At 43.7% G+C, this 13,447-nt stretch overlaps 1 protein-coding gene across 4 annotated transcripts in view; it reads right to left on the bottom strand.

The window, feature by feature from the left end:
* Positions 1-13,447, bottom strand: part of LOC107225554 — a 162,861-nt gene that overhangs the window by 84,733 nt on the left and 64,681 nt on the right. For all 4 annotated transcript variants that reach the window (XM_046732738.1, XM_046732741.1, XM_046732740.1 and 1 more), the window contains one exon: positions 4,131-4,278. In XM_046732738.1, the coding sequence (XP_046588694.1) occupies positions 4,131-4,275 (145 nt within the window). In that variant the 5' untranslated portion in view covers positions 4,276-4,278. The remainder of the gene's footprint in view (positions 1-4,130; positions 4,279-13,447) is intronic.

Here is a 13,447-nt window from a genome sequence, read left to right as displayed (position 1 = left end):
GGTATTTCCGTTCAGACGTGTACAAGGCGGCTGTTATGACAATCCAAAACGTACATTCGAATCGCAAACAAATGAGGCCCTCGTAGAAGCTTCTAGATATATTAGGTTCGATAACACGCGATTTTCGTGTCATGGCAGGCAATTTATTCCCAGTTCCCTTACACAACAATTTGTACCTAGTATCCTACGGCAGTAAGCTTTGGAGACGAAGAGATTTCTATACAGGTACGGTGAAGACACGGGTCTCCTAAGATCCTGAGGGAACCCGGTTCCCGGACTCGAGCTTTATTTACAACACCTTTTCGTGCTGCTTTGCCTTTCTTTATTTCCGTTTTTGTTACTCAATAAGTCGGGCTTATGGTATACACCCAACAATTCACCGATATACGGCTAAGGGACTTCGACCTCTTTATTTTCTGAAGATAAAAGTAGAGCAATGCGGTAGTACGTAAAATCCGGAAGTACGGAGCAACGATGACGGACATCGACTCAGGATGAATCTTGGATTGCAAGCTCGCAATTATTTCACCCTTGCTCTTTCTTCTCACCAATGAAAATTCATCTCCCCACGAATTTCGCCGGATTCAGCAACAACAAAAAAAAAGAACTCCTTTTTCAGACGGCATCCGTTTAACGTCTCTTCGACGAATCATCAATTTTGCAGTGCCTTTTTTACTTGTTTGAACATAAATCGCCGCCCGCATAATTTGGCACATTATTTAACGATAGCGGGTGAAACATTTCCGAAAGACATTGAACGATATATTTCTCGTTCGAATCTCGTCTCTCCCTCAGGCGTTATATTCCGGCATTGTGTGAGCGACCCTCGTTTCTCTCCTTCAAAACTCACCCCAGCACTTTCGGCCGACCTTATTGTCCCTCGGGTTTTTATCGGGAACCAAGTAAACTAAGCTGTTTATCGGCGGGCACCAGGCGCTTCGAGGGTGTCCGGCACTAATCCTGCCTCTGTTCCAGGCGAAGCCGGTGACGGAGAGTCCGTTTCAGAGACCGGCGAGTCTTTCCCGTATGCAAACCAACGGGATTCGCGCCGTGATAGCTTTGTTTCAGATTCAGAGAGCGTTGCGAGATGAGATTTCCCGACGATGCGTAAGCCTCGGAAGAAGTATCGTAACTACAGGCCCGGGTCAAGGGCGGGCACTCTAATCTTTGCTCGAGCGTTCTCGTCAAAATCTATCAGAATTTGACGCACGTCTGACTTCCGACGTTCAAACACGTCTCGGATTGGCTCGATACGAACTCTGGGAGGGGTCGGATCGCGAGAATATCGTATGAAAAATGAAGAGGAACATACAGGCTGCGGGGAAAATCGCGCGGAGTGAAATCGCTCAATTTCTACTGTTCCGAATGATTCTAAAGAGTTTTGCGAATGATCGGTGTTCTTTTTTCTCACACGCCGCAAAAATGGGGAAGGATGAAAATTCTCTTCCATTCGCGCGGGACTAGTGAAAGAGCATTTCTCCTGTCAGAACGTCCGTTAGAACAAAGAAGGGAAGTCTGGGTAGAATAAAATTCATATTTTTAGAGGTAAACCGCGGCGTCACGTTTATTTTTCATATTATCGGTATGAAGAGTAGTCGTTCCGCCATCGTACCGTATACTTTCAGACTCCGACAGAACGGTTGTAGTCAAGCTTTTATTGTCTTTGTTCTTATATAGGCAACAAATGAATTATTTATCATCCGAGTATAACTTGGAGGCTTGAATTTTCGCCGAGATTTTGCGCGGATACATATTTATCTACGTTTACGCAAGTTTTGTCAGATAAGAAAACTGAGCCTGTGAACTTTGTGCCCGTACACTTGAATTTTGTCGAGGACGGCCGAAAGAAGGGTGCATCTGAAAGTGTGGTAAATATTGAGATGCACTCGTACATGAGAAGAGCTTGAGGAGAAAAGTCAGCCGAGATGAGATCTAAGCTCGAGAAATCTGGCTAGACTGGCAGCCACATAATGCAGCATCTGCAGGATGCGAAGGAATTGCGCCGCTCTTCGATCCAAGTTGCCGTCACGGCACCTACGCGATTTGAATCTAGATGAGATCAGTGCAAGTCTTATCTCCATGCCGGTGTTAGGTTACGTTATACGCTACAATTCACATTCAAATTTGCAAATTAGATGCGTATCTGAAAGAAAGTTAAATGATAAATGCGCGAGCAATAATTGTCTGAAACATCAGAAAGTGAATTTGCGACTTGAGGAGTCGTAAAAACATAATCGACGCTCTTTTGTTTAAGCTTGGCAATGCTTTAAGTCTCTTTTTTTGTGTGCCAGATACTGAGATTAACTAATTATTCAAAATGTTCAGAGATGTTTCCATTTCCAATCTACGTGCAATGAGTAGAGAATCAAAATTGCGAAATCACTGTGGAAAAGGGGGGATCATTTTGATGCGAATGAAACACAGTTACAGATGGGAGACCGAAGTAGTTAGCAGAGGGTGTAGGTCGGTTGAATGGACGGAGCTTGCGGACTCGTTCAGAGTTTATATCCCTCGGCGGCATTATTCTTGCCCAAACTTTTATCTTGAAAAGCGAATTCAATCTCTACCGGATTGTTGTCCCGCCTGTTACACCGTTTAGCGGTCATTTCGGTACATCGCGAGGAATTAAGCTGGCTGCCCAAATTTCAGGAACGAATCATTGTCACAGACCTCGGAGCCGGAAATTCATTTCCATTTATAGACAATTCGAAATGAGTTTAAGAATGTGAGGGAATCACGTGAAAACAGTGTACAAATGTTGAAATACGAAAACAGATCGTGACTTGAATTAACAGAAATTACATTTGCTTTAAATTTCCTGCAACGAAGATGTGCTCGGAAATACTGTCTCTGGCGAGGTTCCAGCTTTTCTAAAATATCGGACTTCCGACACTATGGATAGTAGAAGAATTGAACGTGGATGAATTATTGAATTCGGTGTCTCGTTAGCTTGACGGCCCAAAGAGTGACCCTTCACGTCTCTAAAATATTGATTTCGTTGAAATATCCTGACACCACGACGCAGAATAGACTTGGTGGATAACAATAGTTTTACGTGGGAATTGAAACGTTACCGCGAGATGACTGAGAGTGGGGCTTAGCAAGTTGATTTCAGTTTCGGGGTACCTGGACACCTCTCAAGTTCTAACGCAAACGGTGCTGACATGGCGGAGGACGAGATTAGTTAGCGCTGCACAACGCTTTTCTCTAATCCCATTCCGCATGCGAAAGATCTACCATGCTCGAGGGAGAAGAGGAGTATAACCGGCAGTGGACAATTCTCAGTTTCAACCGGAAGTGGTAAGCTTTCGAAAGCTTCTGACATCCGTCGCCGTAGACCTTCCGGCTTACGCTCCGCGGCGTTCCAACTCTTGTTTAACGTCGATCATCCACGTCACGCATTTAACGACCGTTACCGGAAAATGTCGCTCCTCCATCTTCTTCCTGCCGGAATTGCAGATACTACACGTGGACGACTTCACCCCTCCGGGTATCCAGTCATGATCGAACGCCTAATTGACCTCAGAAGCTCCCGCCTGGACGGAGCTCCTGATCGATTTGACGTGCTTGCATAATTATGCTCGAAGCACTCCGGCACTGTCGTGTCCGGAGGCCAATCAAAGCATGGTGATTATCGATGACGTTTGGAGTGCCGAGGAATGATGGAACGCCGATATTGATAATGGAGAAAAAATTACACATGCTCGAACTAATGGCCATATGTTCCAACTGTACGGATACGGTAGTGGTAGAGCCGAAATCGCCAGCGTTCGTTGTTGCAGGTTACGAGGTTATTACAACCGTGTCAGGCGATCCAACAAGTAAGCAATTTGAATTCAGGTTTGAACTTTACCTGTTGAAACTCTATTTACGTGAAATTGTCAGACACGTCTTCGTACTCGAACAATTGTCTCATTTTTCATTACATTTATGCAAGTTACACATCGTTAAAATGTCACCGCGTTCCATGGGGTGGATATTGTTGAAGCATGTTTCCCGTTGCAGCCGAGTATAATCAGAGGATAAATATTTGACTGAAAACTGTTGTGAGTAATTGGTGCACGGAGTTACGGAGAAATTTTCCTTGACGTGCATTCGTCGGTTTTAATGAGATGAATAATCAGACTTACCAGCGAGACGCCCGTAACGCTGAAACATGCGTTCAACGTCGGTTTTGCTGCATTGAAAGGTGTTCAGGTTACCAACGAAAACTCGCGAGTTAACCGCCTGTGGATCCTGCGAGTTGGTCTGGTTACCCACTTTGCTCATCTTCATTTTCTGCAACAAAGAAACAACAGGTTCTAAAGAAACTCGGTTCGAGATACTACAACCGTTATGTTATAAAACAAGATCCGAGCAATCGGTCAAAGATAAATTGAAACGCGGACATTTTCCCAGACTCTCCGTTCTCACAGTCCGCAACAACCGTGTACCTACTCGAGCAATGTCTGAGGCACAAAATCAGGGCGCCTCCTCGGCGAATCCTCCTCATTCTCTCCCGAGGAGGTCGAGATGATTCATAACTCATTAGACCTCGACTCGGTCCGTCCGGCTAACGAAATCACCGCGGATCGAGCGATCACCGGATCCTCGAGTTCCGCTTTTGAGCACCACTTACCCGTCTGTGAGATGCGCGATTACCGGATTTCAGATTCTTTGGATTCCTGCTCGGGCGAAGCACATACCGAAATCGAACACGAGTCTGAGACGTTAGTCGGCTGTGGACTGAATGCTGTTTACGAGCGCATAGGTAGTCGAACCTCGGTGCTGACACGAGCTTGGATATTCAGGAAACACGATACCCGTCTAACGTTACCAGCTGCTATGTCTGCGAGGATGGATGGGGCGAACTAAGCAGCTTCTCTTCGGTATCAGACATGTGATTCCTTCTGGATATATCGCCAGCCTTTCGCTCTATTCCGAGTCCATATCCTCCGCAGCTCGTGTCTTCGGAGAGTAACTATTTTTCTCATAGAAAATCGGGCAAAGCGGTTTCCGAGCTGTGTCCTTCGAGCCTTCAACGTACAGCGAAGATCCCTTTTTAAGATGGACGGATTTTATAAGACGGCGATTTTATAAAGATTGCGAAACACGAACTGTTGAGGCTTTTTGCCTTTCGAATCACTTGGATTACTGCGATGGAAAATTTGAAAAATTGCGTGTCCGATTCTTTATTGAAAATCCATACCTAAGTCGTTATGTCAACTAATTTGTTTTTAATTTGACACAATAATAATATTACGTACGGGGCTTTTTTATCGTATGGGAAATAACAGCTAGACTTATTAAACGACCCTCCCTCTAATTAAATGTTCAACTAATTTGGAACCTCGAATTTATTGATCAGAAGCCGCGACGTCGCGTGTGACGATGTAACGATGAATATTTAATCGACTCTGAATGTTTAATCAAATTTTACCAATTATTTTTCTTACATGTACGTACACCAGTTTATATTTCAAGCAATATTTCACCGCAGGTAGATACCGCGTTGCGTTGAATCCTATTCATTATCGAAGAGACAATTCACACGTTGGCAAAGTCGCGGACATTTGTATACGTGTACGTGCGAATGTTCAAGCTGTTACTCGTCTGTGCTCTCGTTCTACGTGATCGATAGTGAAAATGAAAGTAATTATCGACGGGCGTGTTGTTTCGAATGAGCGATTTTCCACCGCTGCCGTAAAGCGCACAGGTATTTTCCCACCGCCAGTCTCTGTGTGTGTGTGTGTGTGGGTGTTTTTTCCTGGGCTCGTTTTTTATCTCTAAATGATTTTGGGCATTAAAAACACACTCCCCGCTCGCGGCAAAGGGCTTTTCGTTGTTATTAAAGGGGGATCGGTGGATTCAGTGCCATGTGGCGAGGCCATGAAAAACCAGCACCGTTATAAAGCTATCACCTGACTCGGCCACCCTCGGCACCCTCCGCCTTCCCACCCTTTGCGAATTTCGCGCGTGACCTCCTGCAGTCCTACATTTGTACAGAGTCAACGTTCAAGTATTATTTCAAGCTTTGGCCCCAGCCAGTTATTCATAATTTAACGTATCACCCGTCGTAATATTCCCGCCGAGAGTTAATGAAGGCGGGAATCTTCCATCCAGCGGATTAAATTTCTCTCTCTCTCTCTCTCTCTCTCCTCTGCACGGTGACGCGGACACACACATGGAAACGCGTGCAGCGCACTCGTGTGTGTTTGAGCTTTTGTTGCCGTATCCATAATGTATAATCTGCGGCAGCGTTATGCAAATAATTTATATCACAATTGGGCCGGAAATCACCTTAGCGGATGCTCCGCTGCGATTTAACATTAAATCATATTATTATATTATACGCTGCAGGGTCGTTCGTAAACGGATTTATAGATCTATTTTTTAATCAATTAAGTTATATCACTGTGTCAGGGATTTTCCCCAAAATTAACTAATATTACCGCTGTAGTCGGGAATTACTGCCATCCGGTATAATTCGATATTGTCGATGGAGTTTAATTAAATCGTAATAGAGGCAATTGATTGCAATTTCTTTCCGTTTTAATACGCTATCCCACTATATCCCACCGTGACAGATTTTAATTACGAATTATTCTCACTATTCGGCTCGCTCCGCCGCGTGTTGATCCGTAAGCGTAATTTACGATTATACCGTAATCGTCAAATTAGGTATGAGGCAGGTCGAATGAAATTCAAAGCCATTTTTCGTGCCTATTATCGATTATTTTTTTCTTTTCCGTCAATAAAATACAACAAACAGAAAGAAACAGGCTTACGTAAAATTCGTTTAAACTTGTGTTTAGTACACAAGCTTTTTGATGCAGATATTTTGGGTTTCGCTAGCGAACTAGACAAAGTGCGATTTTCTCCGACTCGCTGTTTATGACGGCCATCAATTTTTCGGCAGAATTTTAAATTGAAGTGCCCGTAATTCAAACCAAAACCCGAAATGTTTTTGCGTCGATTTCGAGATGGACAAATTTGTTGAAATGTGATCAGATTCAAAGTTTCGACCATCGGAAACTCGGTAACGCGTGCAATTAGGCTTAATTCTTCTACTTTCCTGTACGGATTTGCCAGGATATTCGAAGGCCACAAAGGTTTTCAATATTTCTCACACGCCGGCGTGGCTAACATCTGGGCAAACGAGCATAACCGACCTCTTAGGACTTAGCCAACCACCGACGCCAGGCAGAAATTCGAATGAATATTCATAAGCGAGCGGGCACACAGACATACGGAAGGCCGGAGTCCGGCATGCACGGCGTCTGAATTATATATCACGTGCATTATTCATACCCTCGTAGAAATATATCTACACATGGGCACACGTTATACGTTGTATATCACCTATACACAGGCCAGATTTGATGAATAACGAAATTTTCATTCAATTCCATTCAAATTTATTGTGCAACTCGGCGAAACGCGGCGCCACGGCGTGACGAGAGACGAGCAAGCAGCTATAGCCTTAAATTCTACTTTGGAGGGATGAAGGATCCGGTGTTACAAGTACCGACGTAATAACAGACTTTTAACTCCTGAGGGGATTATCACTCGGTGTATAAAAGCGGGGGTTGGATTTTGGACCGATTCCAAAGTGAGAGTGACGATGAATAGAGTATTATCAAAATTTCGGTTTTCAACCCACAAGTCTCGTCGCTTCGTTCTCAACTTACGAGCTTGATCAAGGTACAACGCTGTTAACTGTCCCGGGATTCGTCTTGTTTGCAACACCGCGCGGATTAATAAATTCGACGATTTATAATCCGTGAGCTTGCAGAATTAACGCGGGTTTCGTGCTATTTCATCAAAAGATTTTGGGGAGAAAATCACCGGCAGATGCAGCTGGGCTGGTCCCACTGCTTATCGTTAGCATTCAGTTTGTATAATTATTTCCCGTTCTCCATCTTAAATCCCTGAAATCTCACGCGCAAAGGGCAACGCGGATTATATGTACATTAAGAAATTGTGGGTATTGAACACTCTTTCTTTCGCGTCGGTATATTGGAGTGGGGCTGAAATTCCGAATTTGAAAAGTTCCGAAAGCACCAAATTCCGAATTCTTTCGTGGCGAAACTCAAAGTAAAGGAATCAAATTTTGATGAAAACATCAAACTTTCGAATGGTCCGAAACCCGACGCACAAAGATTCCAAAATTGCGAAAATGAAAAAGTTTAAAAATCTGAATCATAGAAATTCCAAATGATCGAAGATTTTGAGTACTGTGAATTTCTAGCTTGGTGAAATTGCACCACTTTGATCTTTCTTTGTTTTGGACTTTCGATATTTTTACGTTAGGAATTCCGGTCATTCTGTTTTTTGGATTTTCCGATTTTTTACACCCACTCGTCGAGTAAACTGACAATAAGTTGTGTTAGTATATTTTAATTTTCGGTATTTCACTCTATCGGAACTTTAGTTTCGGAACTTTGCTCCATCGTAACTTGAATTTTCGGAATCTTGCATCTCGGAACTTTAACCCACCGGGTTTCCGACCATTCGAAACCTTGTCGTTTCCTCAAAGTTTGATTTTTGTACTTAAAGTTTCTCCCGGCACATCTCGTCCTAAAACGCCTCATTGGCGCCTAGGAAGCGTCGTTAATAATACTCGAATATCAATTCAAGGAAACCGTATATCCAAATGGTTCGCGGGCGGCCAGCCAAGCCATGAATTAGGCCGTCGGTTCGCAGGTAAAATCACGGCTCAGGCTTGCCGGGTCTCGTCGTTCTCTTCGAAAATGCATCTACTGTTATATCACGTAGGTACATGTATGCCTAAACTCGAGTGATGCCTATAGTACGGTCGAATGAAGTGTCGTTGCAGCAATAAATATTTTCCGGCTGGGCGACGTACGGTCGAACGATACGAGCGCAGCCTGCGTTCACTGTAGTAAAAAATTAAACAAGTCCCCGCACAACTATTCATTCCGATTTTTAGCCTCCGCACTATCCTCGACCATACGACGCGGCGCGACGCGACGCCGCGAAGCGTCGACGTCAACCCGGCTACGTTTTTCAATTCAATTTATTGCGCACTATAATTTTCCAACTTCAATCTGCGCCGCGTCACGCCGGGATATCTTGTTGCGGCGGCAACTTTTGTCAGGAAAAAAAACGACAAGGATTTTGTGGCATTGATGTACTTGCAGTGCTTTGATCCTGAAATCCGTTTCAGGCGTCCTGCGGTCTTTCGAGCACGAAGCGAGAAAAGAAAAAATGGAGGGATGGTCGGAGGGAGGGAGGAAATCAGGGAAAAACAAACCAATTAAAGTAGTGAGATCTTCGTACACCTGTGAGATTGAAGCAATGAGATAAAGGCGAAGAGAGGAAGAAGTCGAAGAAAAGGAGGAGAAGTTCTGGGTTGACTTTGGGGAATTAAAGACAGGCAATCAGTGCTGGGGGTCAAAAATAATTACCGTTCCGAGGCAGTTTCCGTGGTTTTTAGCACACCATTTTCTTCAAATACCCTTTACTCCTCAACTGAGGAGCGCTGCGAGCCTCGAACCTCGACGTCTTTTGCTCCCTGCACCAACTTACTCTAACTTCGACCCTTAGTTAATTCCTTACTTGTTCCCTCGGCCCCCGCATCTACCCTTCCGTCTCTGCTTCATTTTTCAGTCTCTCTCTTCCTTTCCCGCCTTTATTATCATTGTTCTCTCCTCCCCATCTTTTCTTACCTCCCCAACAACCCTCAACCCTTACTTCCAGCATCTGTTCTCATTTCTCAACAATTATCTCGGCCATTATCAAAAACCTTAACTTCACTGCACACGACTCGGTGTTTATTATTCATTTGTAGGTACGTAACTCTTGAGATTCTTATGATAACCCGACAACTAATCTTGCTGATAAGACAGAAAAAAGAAATTGCAAATTTTTCCGAAAATTTTTAGCAACCGATTCGGTTGCTTTCGAAAACGCTCATTTTGAAACACTCTGTACAGTCTGTAACTTAACCTACTCAAGGTGCGCGGCTACACTCGAGCCGACTATTGAATTAAGACCTCCTTGAGGAGGTAGGCACCGGCTTAACTAGATCAATGAACATTATACCCTTGGAAAATGTCTAATGAGTAGTTGAGTTGAGAAGCCCTCGAGCGTTATCAAGCCGGTGTGACATGTATACGTATACACACTTGTGAAAAACGTTTTAAAGATACAGAATATAGCTGGATGTTATACCGACTATCAACAACTGTACTTACACCGTGCCAATTTGTTTTTAAAGAGATACGCGCCGTGAATAATTAGTGTAAAAAAAAAAAAACAATAAATTTAACGCTGTGATTTTTATTTTTTTTTGTCTGAGGAAGCGAATAATTTTTTGAACCTTCGAGCCGATCTTCACAGTTGAATAAATGTTGAACTGAGTCTTGAAGAGATGAAAGGAAAATGTAAATATCGAACGAAAAAATAATTCACGCGTACAATATTAGCAGATTTATGTTAGAAAAGTCGAACATGAGGTAGCTAAATCCCGTCTTGATTGATTTCCGAAATACTTGTCGTTTCGGTAATTTTTTTGCCGTTGCTCCGATGACATGACTTTGTTTCAACAAAACTATACAAAAATGAATTTTTCTCATAGTTTTTACTAGGGTACCGAATCAGTACCTCAATCACGCTATGACTAATGTTCGGATTTTTTTTTTTCATCCGGCTCTGCGCTAGTATTACCCACGTAAATAATTTTATTCACGGTTATTGAGAATCTGAAGAATGTCTGCTCTTTTGACCGTCAACATTGAAGATTCAGAGGATTATGCATAAGTAAATATAAAATCGTGGTAAAATTCTGGAATAGAATCGGAATCTCCGGCAACTCGCACGAATGAGTGACACTTAAATCCACTTGCAAATGGAAGAGAAAATATTTGAGAACGAGTTGATTTACAGCGAGAGTGAGGCGGCGGAGCGGAGTTGGAAATCCCTCGTAGAACATTTAGGCATCCGCCACGTCTTGGGGAAAGAGCCCGTGAGACGGGTCGACTGTTTATGGGATTCGGTACGCGGCGAGGCGTAGCTACGAACCACAAGCGCGTCAAATTGTCGGGAAGGTGTGAATGCGGGGGTGTCGGGTGCCGAGAGAGACTAGGATAGGGTTGCCGATGCGCCCCTGACGCGTTACCCGGGCGTACAAGTGGAAAGACCCTGGAAAATTAAATTAGACAGTCTCTGCCTCCGAGGATTGCTCGCGGTTTCATTTCGGTCTCGCGATATATTTTTCACAGAACCTCTGCGACCATCCCAATCCTTGCCTGGAAGCGAGGAAAAAAATAGGAAAGGGAGCCTCGGGTCCAAACAGTATATACAGCATGGTGTATTATTACGTACCCCTACAGGAACACGCGATAATACGTCGCGAAAAAATCCACTCGTTAATTGGTGGATTGGTTTTCAATTCAACTGTGATATTAGTCAGAAAAACTTGTCTTTATTACTGTACCTAAATCTGTACACTCATTTCACGTTTCGAATAACACTTGGAACGATATTTTTTTCTTATCTTACGTCGCCTCGCGCCGATAAAGAATCGCGTAAAGTTATTCGACAGAAGGCTTAAGGATTATTTGTTGATGTACGGCTTGTTATATATTTGTTCGTTTCCTCTAATTTCCAAAATGAAATGTGCTTATCGACTAACGGTTTTGTTTGAAGAATTTTACGGAAAATCGAGAGCAAGTTGAAAATTTGTTTATCTGAACTTTCGATCATTTCAATAATTTCAGACTTCTTTACAAGGCTTTCCTCAGAAATGCACGTATTGAAAAGAGGCCTCCGAAAAGGAAGCCTCGAGCGTTCTCTCGTTTTCAATATTCGTATGATTGTTGTCACGCGGCTCAGGGACACTCGCCCATCTTGGCTTCTTCATTTCGTATCGCGAATTTTTTACACGTATAACGTACGACAACTATCGGACAATTCAGACAGTAACTTTTTCAATATTTTTCACCCCGTGTGTCCACCGCAATATAACGTAGAAAGTGAATTAGTAATGTGTGTGGCCTAATTCAAAAGCCTGATTTCTTTATCCAGCTAATGTACAGACTTGCATGGAAACGTCGTTGAAAATGGGCAGTTCCTACATAAGTAGGAGTTTGCATGGCTGCTGCGACCCTGGCATTCGGGCTATTCGACGTTGTATTTGTGTCACAGTCTGGCCGCCCTTCGATTTTCCGCTCAGGTTGACGTTCTCGAAGTGTTTACGTCGAGAAGTCTGCCGGAATCACGAAGGTGTCGTCAGAGCAAAAAGCCGATCAATCACTTCTACAGTTTTCGCGATTCGTATCGACCGAAAGATATTCGCAATTGGTTTAATTCAAAGCGGAAATAACGAGGCCAGAAACTATGTTGGCGGTAAAAACTCTCCGTAACGTTTGCAAGATGGTATCTGGTCCCCAAGAAAAGCGGGATCTTATACAGCGTTTACATTATTAATTGAAAATTTGATGGTTCTGGTATAAGTCGAGGGAAAACTTTAAGAAGAGCAGGAAACTTCGGTAAAGGGGTCGCCTAAGCATCGGCCAACTTCCACCAAACTCAGACTGTAGACACGACGGTTCGAAGCTGTATAACAGATACAAAGAGGCTGGTGTGCTCGCTTCGAACTCTCTTGCACGGTATGTCTGCACGGTATGTGCCGCGATGCCTTCGCGTGAGCTCTGCTACTCGGGTAAGTACTTGTACACTACCGAAATCTCGAGAATGTAATTAGAGGAGTTGGCCGAGGTGTTGGTGGCTGGAGATTCCAGTAATTACATGGGATCTCCGACGCTTTTCTCCGTGCCTCTCTTTCCGCTTTTACCCCCTCTCGCGTTTTTTTTTTTACTTTCGCACGGTGTACACCCGCTCGGCAACATCCCGCCCCCGCGATTCTCGTTCTCCCCGCGTCGCGACAGTGACGCAAAATAAGAGAACAAAATGTGCACGACCTCGGCGAGCGGTGTGAGAAGAGACAAAACGAAAAAGGAAAATGAATGAAAAAAGAATGAGAAGAGAGAAAAAAGCAGCAACAACTAAAACGACTCGGAATAGAGAAAGAAGGAAAGAAGAAGTGGAAGGACGAATAAAAAAGGAGGAATCGCATTAAGATAGAGCTCATGCCATCTCTGGTTAAATGGAATTTATGTATACGCGCAAGCCCCTTTTTGTAAGAAAACGGTGATGTTATAGGATGTGTACCTCCTGATAAGATTCAAAAACCTACTTCCATCGCCGACTCGCATCGGCCCACTTTCTCCTCCGGCGGCACAAAAGGCACAAGGAAATGACGGAATGACCCTTAGTTATAGCTGTGACACGCCGGAACTGACTTTGATAAGCCGAACGATAATACGAGAACTATAAAGTATCGAAAATGTCCCATTTCGCGTTCTATGGTATCACGTTTATGCGTATACACACATAATATACATATAAAACGATTTCCACGCGAAATTGGCCATGAAACGGA

The sequence above is a fragment of the Neodiprion lecontei genome, chromosome 2, assembly GCF_021901455.1.
Source record: "Neodiprion lecontei isolate iyNeoLeco1 chromosome 2, iyNeoLeco1.1, whole genome shotgun sequence".
Lineage (NCBI taxonomy): Eukaryota > Metazoa > Arthropoda > Insecta > Hymenoptera > Diprionidae > Neodiprion > Neodiprion lecontei.
Note: the sequence above shows the minus strand (reverse complement) of the source record. Positions and strands in the feature narration are given on the sequence as shown.